This window comes from Erpetoichthys calabaricus, chromosome 2 (genome assembly GCF_900747795.2).
Source record: "Erpetoichthys calabaricus chromosome 2, fErpCal1.3, whole genome shotgun sequence".
NCBI classification, from domain to species: domain Eukaryota; kingdom Metazoa; phylum Chordata; class Cladistia; order Polypteriformes; family Polypteridae; genus Erpetoichthys; species Erpetoichthys calabaricus.
In genome coordinates this window covers 84,203,454-84,216,702 of record NC_041395.2, presented here as the reverse complement: position 1 = coordinate 84,216,702, position 13,249 = coordinate 84,203,454, and the positions used below count along the sequence as shown (strand labels likewise).

At 35.5% G+C, this 13,249-nt stretch overlaps 1 protein-coding gene across 1 annotated transcript in view; it reads right to left on the bottom strand.

The window, feature by feature from the left end:
• Positions 1-1,861: 1,861 nt before the first annotated feature.
• Positions 1,862-13,249, bottom strand: part of otud7b (OTU deubiquitinase 7B) — a 142,502-nt gene continuing 131,114 nt past the window's right edge. Inside the window, exon 12 of the mRNA XM_028794009.2 lies at positions 1,862-12,746. Coding sequence (XP_028649842.1) covers positions 11,268-12,746 — 1,479 coding nt within the window. The 3' untranslated portion in view covers positions 1,862-11,267. The remainder of the gene's footprint in view (positions 12,747-13,249) is intronic.

Genomic DNA, 13,249 nt, shown 5'->3' with positions numbered 1-13,249 from the left:
GTGAATCAATGCAGAACAGCCAACTAATATGAAGCAAGTCAATAAGCTCAATTTAAGACATACAACAACAAATTAACTCCTAATTACAAGCTGATGCTGCCGCTTACGAAAGCAAGTCAGTTTACTCAGTCAAGGCTCCAAATGTGTTTGATCTTGTTGACTTTAGAATGATCGCTTTCATCTGCGCGCTACTGCCCATATTGTCATTTACTTGTGTATTATCCAAAATTTGAAAGTTCTTCCTTTCTTTTTTTAAACCACTTTAATCCATAAAAGAACAAAAAAGTTAGAAAACTGAATTGTTCTTGTAGTTGAGAGTTCAGAAGACCTAAGAACGCTTCCTTTGTGCTTCTTCCTGAGTTACAGATGCCCTTACTTTGTGCTTTTTGTCCCAGAGGTTAACAGATCAATGGCTACAAACACAAATGTTCAGCCACTGTGACCACAGAGGCCCAAATGACCCACCCTTAATCAACGTGCCTGCTTCTCCATTAAGTAAAAATCGTCACTGCTGTATAGTTAATATTCTCAATGGTTCAGGTAGTGACACCCCTTAACTTTTGCTCCTGATCTATTTTATCTGTAACAAAAACAAGGAAAAAATAAAAACTCACTGAACTTCTGTGGGACAACTGCAACAGGAGATGATATGTGAACTGCAGCACAAAGAACTCCAATTTTGTGTAGAAAAGGTAAGCATTCTCCATGTCTAGTCTTAAACGAAATTATTCCAAGGACTGGCAGGTTTGGATGAGTATTTAATTATACGTACAGTTACACATTTTTTTGCTTGTTGCTTTAGAGTGACACATAGTGTGTGTGTGCGTGCGCATTTGTGTGCATATGTATATGCGCGGACACACACTATTTTTTGTTTAAAAACATATAACCGCAAATGCAATACTTCTGAATGATTTTAGTCTCTTGCCCCTAAACAATGTTTCCAAAAAGGGGAACATCCTGTGCCAAACAGTGTAACTTTGCAATGCTATGGGATACGACATCTAAACTTGGCACCATGATAGCGGACAGACTAGGGTGTAAAATTGATTCCAGCGTTGTGCAGGGTTATGTATCGTAAAATCCAGTTTTGTTTTTTTAAGACAGAAACCCCTAAAGCACTATTTTTTGTGTTTAATTTAGTTGATATTGGTCAAAACAAAGTTTTAATAAAGTAAATGCCTTATTTAAAAATCTGAAGTGTTGTACTCACTACTCTTCAGCCATTTACAGCTCATTTATTACGCAAGTACAGCAATAGCAATTTATTTTGGGTATGTAATTTAGGAGCAATGCTGCCAAAAACCTCTTAGTGCATAAAAGGTTTATTAATATTTAGGAGCTGCATGAGAAATCTACAGACATACATATATTTCTGTGTACAACTAATGACTATTTGTTTTTTAAGTTCTGCATTACGTGTTTTACATATTGTGGAATTTGAATTGTTAAAATGTGTACAGTACAGCAGGTTTATAAGCATATACAACTATCTATTTAAAGTTAGCAACTACTATGGGAAAACCTTACCGGGAGGAATAACAAGATAACATTTCTTTTTCAGATTCTGAAAATTGGTGTACTTAATAGGATTCTGTAATCTGGACAGGCATACTTGACTCTGCCATCATAATTGTTAGCTTCCTTTTTCCATGCAGTTCTTATCTAAGAGACAAAAATAACAAGCAATGAAGTCAGAGTTTGAATACCACCACCACCACCACCACCACCGCATGCAACACCGTTAGACGTGTAGTTGGTTCACAAGGTAAGGCACTGTACCGCGGCGGCGCTCTTCTTCTTTAAAATGCAGCCAGATGCAGGTGGTTTTATTCCTTCCAATGAGAAGTCAAACAACTGGTTTGATTCAGCAGTCTTTATTTTGTTTCCAATCACACTCCCCCCCCCATAGCAGCAAGATGGGAGCTCTAAAAACTGCATGACAAAAGAGCCTGCATAGGTAATACTTCAAACTGTATATACAAAGATACATTGCTCAGGAAAAAAGATATTATACAAATGTTAATTATAAAAGTGCTGAAAACAAAATAGTATACAGTAAGTCTGTAGACAAAGTTTTCTTTAAACATTGTGCAGAAGTCAGTTTCTTTCCTTTTCACATACAAAACATGACACCTCATATTACATGCAATTTTTTTTAAAGGGGAGAAAACCTTTAATATCAATTTTTTTCCCTGCTTTTCAAGGTAACATTTTCTTTGACTTTTTTCTACATTGTGCTACAACTTACTTCTTTGATTGACCATACTTAAGACAGGGTGATCATAATGATTGGACGATATGAGGTTTTCAAGCAATGTAGTCGTCACACATCCATTTTGTTCATCACACACTCAAACACTCTCACTAGTCTCTGTGCCGCTTCAGGGATTCCGTGGGTTAACGTTTTTGTCAAGGCGCTCGATGCCAAACAGACAAGGCTTGAGATACCTAATACTGACAGCTCTAATTAAACATTTGCCTTACAGACAGAAGAGTTACACAACTTTTATTAAAAAAAAAACCAAAAAAAAAAAAACATACACACCAATCACAAAAAAGGGCATATTTTCACAAGTGTGACTGACAGTCATTAATGAAATAGACTAGACTTTATTTTTGTTTAAAAAAAAAATTGCATAATTTATTTGTCACGTGTTACAGAGTATCCTGCATCTATAACCACAAATTTTTAGAAAACTCAACCCTCCAAATAAGAATTTTTAGTTGACATTTAAATTATTCTCCTTTGTGTAGGAAATTAAATTAGATTTCTATTTTGCTTTTTTTTTTATTATAAATATCAGACTTCCTGAGCAAAGGGATTCTAAAAAGCTGGCCATTTTCAGGTTCATGAATGAATATTGCTGTAATAGTTATTCATTTTATTTAGAACTTTAAACAGACTTTAAGATGTGCAAGTGCCTAAGCCATTTTTGTTGTGTACGTTTTTTTTTTTTTTTTTTAATAATAAAAGTTCTTGAGCGGCCAAAACATTGAGGATTTATTACAATATAATTGTAGAGAAAAGCCAAGCAAAATGACACCTTTTATTGGCTAACTAGAAAGATTACAATATGCAAGCTTTCGAGGCAACTCAGGCCCCTTCTTCAGGCAAGATGTGTTTTCATTTTGCTTGGCTTTTCTCTACATTCATAATGGCTAACACGGTACAACACCCTAGTATTACAATATAATTGTAAAGTCACAATGGAAAGAGATTATATATAAAAAAAAAAACCATCAATAAGAAAATAGAAATATGTGGTTGACGGATTTAAAAATAATGGATTCAGGACATACAAAATAATATATCTTTGAAAATCAGAAATTTTAATGAGGGCGCTAAAAATATATATTTCTCCAGAAATTATATTAGACTACGCACTTTCATTTAATTCTCTTCAGACAGAAACTTTGCACATACTGGTTCAAATAGACAATGGTTTCCACTTATTCAAGTGATGGTCCAGTCAACATTTTTTGGATTTTATCCGGAATGTAAATAAAGAATAAATAAATGTTTTACTCTTTTTACTAGTGTTGTCTGTCTGTAAAATTAGAGAAGTCACAAAATTATTAATTATTCTTTTTACCATTAAACACGAGTGAAAGCAGTACTTTCTAAAAACTGTATCTATTACTTCAAGTCAAAAATAATTTTACCCACTGTATAGTGGTGCATACTGTGACCTATCCAAAATTGAAGAAGGTGCTTGGGTATTGATCATTTGAACACATTATTGCGTTTTACTCAATTTAAGCAGCATGACTAGAGCACCTGACTCCTCAGCCAGTTAAACACAATGAACGGACATCTGCTGCATAAGTAACGTTAAGGCCCATGTGTGTGAGTAACAGGACACAAGACATAGACATGTGTGTCACTTCCTATTTTCGAAACCTGTAAGACTCATATTCCAAACTGAGCCACATTTTATTATGTATTAAGAGTGAAAGTAATGTGAAGAACTCATTTTTTTAATGTTTACGCTCTCAGGTGGCTCATAAGACACACAACTTTTTAAGAAATGATAAATCATCTTTGATTAAAACAGAAAAATTAAAATATCTTCACTTGTTTGAACTGCACCAGAATCAATCAGAAATGTAACCATGAAAGCATTTTGTCACAAGCAAATTACCTTTCAGAAATCTAATATGCAGTCCTCATTGCTTAATCCAGAGTAATCTGGTACTACACATACGCAAAAGGAAAACCCACATAGCCTGTTCTAGAAATGTCAGCATTAGCATATCAGATATTCTGGAGACTGAAAATCTAGGCCTAATTATATAGTAAGGGCATACAAACAATTTACACTTGAAATAATTTCACAATGTTTAACTTCTTCCGTACATTTGGAATATTCTATACATTTCAAATTCAAAATTGCACAAAAAAATAAAAAATACATTTTAGTTTATTAATGACTCAGATTTACTGTCCAAATTATAATCCCAGATTACTCTACAATCTACTTTTGGGATCCATAACATACATATTTTATATAAATGTAATCAACTTGATTACATTCACCCAGTAGTATGATTTTTAATCTTTTTAGGTTGTCAGGGGGGAAAAAAGTCCTTAAATACAAAAAGACAAAAATTAATCGCCTTTCACCACATTCCATTTGAACATTTTCAGAAAAAAAAAAAATCACCCAGTGCTTGAAATTTAGATTAAAACAATAATCTCTTTTAGCAAATGCATACATGCACACTAATATACATTTGAACAGAGTAAAAAAAATAGAGAATTTAAGTATAGATGTAAATATTCTGGGGAAAAAAGTCACTTATTTGAACTGAAATTCTCAATCACACTCAACCAGCAGAATAATTATGCAGTGTACAACATTCTACATCTCCCACATTAAAAATATTTAGAATTAAAAATTATTCTAATATTTGTACATTAAATGACCTCTTACAGTTTTGTTAATAAAATCTTTCATTTTTTGGTACTTGTTAAATATAGTAAATTCCTATGGGCAGTTTCATTTCAGTCTGACATTACACATGTGCTGTACGACTTTTGTGCAACTTTCAAAAATGTGAAAGCTGATGTATTTAATCAGACAAATTTTAGAAGGCTGCATTTTACATTCATGTACACTTTAAATATATCCCGAGGTACGTAACTCCTGCAGTAAACTAAAAGAACTGAATCCAACTGTGCAAAAAACATGGATATAATACTGAAATAGACGTCGTCCTCTTTAGCAACATACTGTGGCAAATGCCCAGTGTTAAGAGTATAAATATACACATATACATTGTATACAACTTTTACTTAATTTAACCCAAACAATTAAATAACTGTTCTACAATATAGCAAGATGTTAAAGAAAAGAAAATTAACCCAAACAATTAAATAACTGTTCTACAATATAGCAAGATGTTAAAGAAAAAAGTAGGAAACAGAAATAATAAAATTAGTCCCTTATGAGAAAATCATCACTGGCTTAGGATCTTGGGTTTTCTAAAAAGTAAAGGTAATTTTTTTACTATACATCAAGAATAATAATCACATTAGCCATATTTGCTTTATATGGAACTCATGTCTTTCATTGCTCCCTCATTTGAAAATTAAATTAATTACGTGGTTTGCATATCTGGCTGTATTATGCTTCCAACACAAGCTGAAGTTTTTTCCCTATATTTTAGATGATTATAGTCACTCATTTTTCCATCTATTTAGCTATGCTGTAAAATGACAGTCTTGCGTATTAAGTAATTAACTGATTTAAAATAATATGCATATATTTAGTTACATCATCCTGGCTAAGAACTCTTTTACCATATCTTAATGATGAATCGCCCTGAATGCTGGTGATGTCAAATGTCTTATCAATATGTTCAAAACATGGACACTACAAGCTGGGACTGTTCTACTCAAATGTTTACTGAATATAAACCTATGGTACAATCTGAACACCTACAATGATGTTATTGACAACAGCCACTCTATGTTATCCAAGCCAGAAGTTCCTCTGTCTGTTTTTTGGGGGTTTTATTGAACTTTTCCTTGGGGATAAATAAAGCATCATCTATCTATAACTTGTTCAGACAAATTAATGTAAACTGATATCCTGAAGTACTTAACATATCTTGGAATTATTAACTGGGAGCAGATCAATCATCTTCAGATATTTGTAACATCAAGTTTTTAAGTTTTTTTTTTACTCTTGTTTGACCTAACTCTCTACATGGAACAATATGATGTGGTATAAGAGCTGTGAGGTTAAGATAATTTACTTATTAATAATTTCTGTTTCTTACAAAAATGTATCCAATACATATAAAAACTACCTGCTTCCCAATATATTTAATTTATGCTTAGATGCTAGGTAAATGAGACATTGGCTCAGATCTCTTCCAAAAGACAATCCTGATCATCACCTTTTTACTTGGACTTAAACTACCTCAGCTGGCCACTCGGTCACAGTTTTAGAACAACAGACAATCTCTCAAGTTTGGATTCCTAAAACTCCACTTTTATTCAACATATTGCCTTCTGTAGCAGTGTCAGTGTTTCCTAAATTATTGCACAGCACAATAAACCGTGCAATTCTAGAAAGAACAGTAATTAATAACCAAATAATTAGCATTGGATGGTAAAGTAACATCATTCATTTTCATGTGTGTAGCCATCTTTAGATTTGCTAATGAAAATAACCTTGCCAGCACTACAAAATGAGTTCTGTCCATTGAGTATTTCAGTTTATTGCCAGTCAGATTTCAGAAATAGGATCCTGATTAGTAACACTAAACTTCTTAAGGGACATTGACTACATTCCTACCTGTCACTCTCCAAATCATAAGCGGAGATAAAATACCCTGTTGACCATTTACTAAGGACAAGTAAGACATGCAGCATACATCTAACCCTGCATAGGATGTGAGAATACCCAAAAGGTATACTCATAATGCAACAAATGACTACAATGAAAATATAATTCTATATAAACCTGACTACATGTAGAAACATTGCAAAATTAAATGCAGGAAGGAAATGTGAAGTAGTCATGTTTCATAATGTAAAAATGTCTGCATACTTTCAATAACCTGCCCAGATCACTGAAGCCTTCAGCTCATAAACTGACAAGGTAAAATGGATCGTGGCATAGGCTTTATTTACGTACAGTACAGTGCATGAAAAGCAGCAGTAGAAAGAAAGCTTTTGACGTTGTTATGCTGCAGGAAAGATCAAATCCATGTCTACTGTTTCCCTTTTTTCTGGACGGCACAGTGTTCCTAAAGCCTGGTCATCTGTGATGTCTTCTCTATTAAGCCCTTATGCAAAATGTAGAGCAGCACATGATCACTCCAAGTCTTCACTATTGCTTTCCAAGGTGAAATGCAAAAAATATTACAAGTGTGTAGGAGATTCTGATGGCTATTCAAAAGCAAAAATATATATTAGCTGAAGTGCTCTTAAACAACATGTTTTCCTGTCACTGTCATCTTCTTAATGTAGCTACAATAGGTTTAAATAGTGAATAACACAAAATAAGCTTGTTATGAAGTTTGCATAGACCTACAAAACACAAATCAAGCTGACCAGAAACAAATATGTAAATGAAAGAGTGTCTTTATATGCAATAAGGCACACCCCATTTCCCCCCCACCCCCACTTTGCTTTAGTGATGTGAACAATTAAAACATGAGGGGTTAAAATAAAGAAGATTTTGCACTGTACAACAGAATGGCTAAAAATACGCATATACTAAGGCCAAATACCCTGGGAAAAATAGCCCAAGTTAGCCCTCTTATAGATTTTTCACATTCCGTAACGGCAGTGTATATATACACTAGTCATGGGCATGCTAAATCCATCACAGTTAAGTGTAGTGGGTAAAGTGCTCTAATGCAGAGGGTGGAAACTTTGGATAAACTTTTACTTGTAATTTTTCCTCTTGAATAAAAAAACACAAGCCTTGTGTACATGTCTGATTGCAATGTGGTGTCAATGTCTCTCTTAATTTGCTTGCAAAATGACAATCATTTGCTGATTATAAACATAATTATATAGTTCGAGAAACAAAACACATATGGGCCATTCCTTCTCCCACAACCAGTATAAGGTATATCAAAGATGATAATCTTTATACAAACAGAGAGAAAGAGAGAGATAGAGAGAGAAGGCAAAGTTACTCAATATTCAGAGCACCATAATAATTAACACTGCATTTCTCCTCTGTTACGAATGGCAGTAAAATGAAAAGATGCATAAAAACAAATACCCAAAGGGGCAATAAATAAATTGATCAATCAAAACCAATGCATAAGAAGCTATTAACAAGTGCTTGATTTAAGGAAATTTACTTAATTGAAATTTATTTCCTTTGGTAAAATTTTCCACATTTATTCCTTTTAAGTCAGGAGTGTCAAACTCAATTTTATTGCAGGCCAAAAATAAATAAATCAAACACCCAATGTAATATGAAAACAAACAAAACACCACTCTGATGATGATAAGCATCTATTCTTTCCCATATGTCCCTTAAAACTGTCTTCCTTCATTAAATGTTTTTCTTTTCTTGGTTAGGAAAGCTAACAGTGGCCAAGAGAAAAAAATCAGTATTGAGTGAAAAAAAGACGTCAGCGCATAAAGTCAAGAGAGGTAGTCCAGACGCAGACTAAAGCAAAGTACATCGGTTTATATCTGCATTAACATGTGTCACAATTAGTGCTTCAACACATTAAAAAAAAGGATGTAAATGCAGTAGTGATGGATCACACAGACCACATTTGAAGAGGTTTAAAAACGGAAAGCGTTTTAACACAAGTAGAAATGCAAATATGGTTTCTTATCCACATACAACAATCAGTGGAAAAGACAAAAGAATGGCATAGGGCAGTGGCAGCATCAGGTTAGCTGTGGAATCGCAGCCAGTCCTGACACCTTTGCAGCATTAAAAAAATGAACACAGTGGTGCCAGTGCCATGTGTAAAGTCTACTTACCACCTTCTTCACAAGACTGTTGCAACTTTGGCATCACACTGAATCACTAAAGTTCTTTATGGCAGTGTGGTATGTCACCTTCTGATCCCTTAATGGTTTTAGGTCAATACGAGTCACAAGTTTCCATTCTAACTACAAATTAATAGCTGTTATACGCTGTGCTTTGAAAGATAAATGAGGAGTCACATTTTAACGCTAGTGTAAATATAAATTATATGGTAATACAATCTACGTGTGAAAAGAACATTAAAGGTTTTTTTTTTTACTTTATAGAAATTTAACAGTCCGTGCAGACTGCATGTAACAGGTTTTTAATATTGATGGAGCCTTAAAAAGGTCCACGGGCCCGATTCAGTACGGTAGGCCTTGAGTTTGATACTCCTGGAGTTAGAAACTCCTGGTTTATGTAGACAAGAGATATTACTTCCAATATAATTAGCTTACATTTAATTAATGAATGAAGAGACAAAGATTACCTTTGATGCATTTAGCAGCAACCAATATTCTACTATCCAGAAATGATCAGCTGAATAATCAGGTGAAACCTTCACTTATGAGATAATAACCTCATATTGCATTTACATCCAAATTAGACTTTGAATGAAGCCACAGTGATGTTCTGATTCTTCTTTTGCAGGAAAAAAACAAAAACATTAAGGCAGTTTCAAATGTGCCAGAGCTGAAAGAGCTCCTATAATATCTATAGCTCTAGGCAATTAGAGCTAGCACTCTGCTCTCCTTTTATTTTTTATAACTAAATGTGTCTGTTACTAAATCATAATCGTTCATAATTTTGTGATGTCTACATAAACGTTTTATGTGACATTTAGCCACTTGCATTCATACTATATTGTAATACATGGTGGATTAATAACCTTGCATGTCAATTACATTTGATCCTTTGTTAAAGGATATTGAGGATATATATCTATCTATCTATTACAGAACGCAAAAAGAGATAGCCCAGTGTAATAAATGTGCTCCTGACTTGAAATAGCAGAGAACTCCGTTCAGCCTCCATAAAGCAAAAGTTAATTTCTACAATGTCTACCTCTTACACTTCCAGGACAGATGGTCAAGGAAGAAGCCTGGTATTATGAAGTGAAATTACTTCTAGCATTGTTACAACTTGAGTTAAGAAACAAAAAACACACACAAACAACTTAAAAATACATACTCGGTTTGCTCTAATGATTAGTGTAATGTAAAGTAATATGTAATAAAATCAGTATGGGGCGTGAAGAAACTTCATTGTCTTTGGTGAAAACCTATTTTGGTGACACAAGACCGTGCACTGTTTCTTTAAGAAGACAGAAATCCTGAACCCTGGGATACCAAAATATTTATAAACGAGAATTACAGATGCCTCTGCTGGTGAGGAAATTACACATATTTGCATCTGCAATTTTTTATTGCCTATATCTTCTAATTTGTATACAAATACACATTTTTAGGACATTTCAACCCAGAAAGGAACAACCTATCCCATTCTTCAGGCTGTTCAAGTATAATATATTTTCATCAAATATAAATATTTTAGCCAAACTGTTTTAAAAATTTTGAAATGTTAATATGGTGTAAAAACAAAGAAAGCGGGCAAACCCCTTAACATAAATTTTAAAAAAACAGAGACAGCTTAAAAACTGATTTAAAAACTGTTGCCATTAAAAGGGAAGCTTTATACATTCGCTTTTGCATATAAGGAATATAATGCAGACAATCTGTTCAAAAGGTGGGCAAGTTCAGGTTTTGCTAGGATTGTAAAAGTTGACCTAATTGGCAAATGTAGAATAAGTAGAAATTTAAAAACTGAAAACCAGCTAATGCTGCATTCAAATCACTTTGGAGATGGGACGGAGGACAAACTTGCTAGTAACAAAGACCACAATTCTGTGCAAAAACAAATCAATTAAAAAAAAAAAAAAACAAACAAAAAAAAAACAACAAAAAAGACAAAAACAGAAAAAAATCCATGTACAATAAAATAATTGTGTGGTAAAAGGTTAAGCCCACCGTCATGTCTACTACATTGTAGTGCTTTGATTACCACCAAGGCTTCTGCTCCTTTGTGCCTTGGGCTGTGCTGCACTCAAGGATGCAAAATGGCCACACCTGTCATTCCAGTCAGCGATTATTTCCAGATTCCCCCTCATTTTTAAAGCTGACCTTTACTAAGTAGGAGAGTGGAATGGAGCAGGGATGTGTTTAGGATTTTAAATGTTAACATGTATTGAAACAATCCCACCCCATACAGTAGGCTTTTTGAGGAGAAACAGAAATACAGTATAATTGTTCAGAATCGGTGAATAAGGGAATCCTTCTCCCTGCGTTTCATCTCCTCTTTGAAACAATATGAACAAAAGTTGCTTGTCTCTGGGTGCCCATAATAGTGACAAGTGAGAACTTTGCATTTCTGCTGTGCACCACTCACAGCACCATAGAAATGCCTTCCAGTATTTACACCTCTGTCCAAAGAAGGGCCACCAGCCACCCTAGTCTCTCGATAGCCATTACTATAACTTGACTCACCCCCTAAGACTCTCTCTTCTTGCTGTTGGCACTCTGGGGGGTCTTCATTGCGCTCCAAAGATGAGAACTGGTTCAGTCTCACAGGACTGCCCACAGGTGGATGATACTGCATAAGTGTACATGGCCTAGGGAGGGTGGCATATGAAGGAAGGCTGTTGTAGGAAGATCCACCTGCAACCTGGCGACGTGTTTCATTATAACTTGGCGGTGGTAGATGCTGAGAGGCTTGGTTCACACTGTTAGTCTGGCTAATTACTGTTGGCCTGGGGATAGTTAAAACTCCAGAGTAATTAGAAGAAGGAAAGGAAGATGGCTTCAAAGTATGGTTAAAGTATGATCCTGCCGGAGTTGCTGAAGGATGAGAAGGGGATGAGCCATCAATATCACATTTAGGATCAAAATAACGAAAGCTTCCCTCTTGTATCTCTGACCCTTTCCTTCCAATAGACTCATGGGAAGTCATAAGTAGCCCTTTCTTTTCAGCTTCTTTCTTTTGCTCTTGTTCTGCTCGGAAACGATCCTCAGCATCTGCTAAATATCGTTGAATCATCTCTTCTTGGAAGGGCTGTCGATTACTGGTTGTTAGTAAACTAGCAAAGATGAACTTGCGCTCTCCTTGAATGGCTGCCCTCAATATGCTCAGACTTAGTTTAACATCATTGCTGTACTTATATGGGTCTGTTTGGTTGTCAAAGGCTGGCCCATTGGGAGCACCTTTCTCCAGTCCAACACCAGTTTCATTGTTTCCTCCAGGTTGTGCAGACGGAGAGCCTTCTTTACTACCTTTTCTGCTTTTGAGAGATCCTTTCTTCTTCTTCTCTACTGTTTCACCTCCCTGTTTGCTACTGCTGTTCCCACTGCTGTTTCCACTGCTCTTGCTTGTCATCAGTCCTCCCATATTTTTTTTAAGTTTGCTGCCCAAGCTCTTTCCAAAGCTACCCAATTTATTAGCTACAGAGTCTGCTCTCTTCTTGTCTTTGTCTTTCTTTTTTCCTTCCTTTCCTTCTTTACTTCCTGAACTGCTATTACTGCTGGAACTGCTTGCTCCAGATGAGAAGCCTCCCGTTTTGCTTCCTCCACCATCTGCACCACCACCACCACCTCCTCCACCTAGTCCTCCTCCTCCACTGCCATTTGTGCTGCTGCAAACTGACTCCTTGTCAGATTCTCCTGAGTCTGGTGGCGTCCGATTTTCATCTCCTGCAGAAGCAGTTGGGGATTCTGGCTGTGCCAATGGTGCTTGCTGTCAAATTCAAATGAACAATGATTAATAACAGAGCCAAAACTAGAAGACAAACATCAGTACTGCAACAGACTACATTTCACTTACATTATGAGTGATGACGTATATGACATTTCACAATAACAAACACAGCATACAGCTGAGGAGTGGCATGGTGATTTGGGCTATGCCCCAACAGCTTCTACAGATTGGGATTGAAGTTTGGACAATGTGGAGCTAGCACCAATAACCTCCAGGTACTTGTATTTATTCTCAAAGACACATAAGGTACATTAGCTGGGCTGGAATAAGCAAGCATGGATCGATGCTTGTGAGCATGTCCAGTGCTGACTTTACAGGTTCTGTCTGTGGTGACATTAACACTAGAATTACTACAGCCTACAAAAAAAACTCGTAGATCCTTCCCACCTTAAATCGCTTCGCACCTCTCCATCAGCGTCTTTTGTCCTGTAAATATGTCGATAAGCAGCAAGCAGCCTACTATCTCATCCCCCCACCACCGC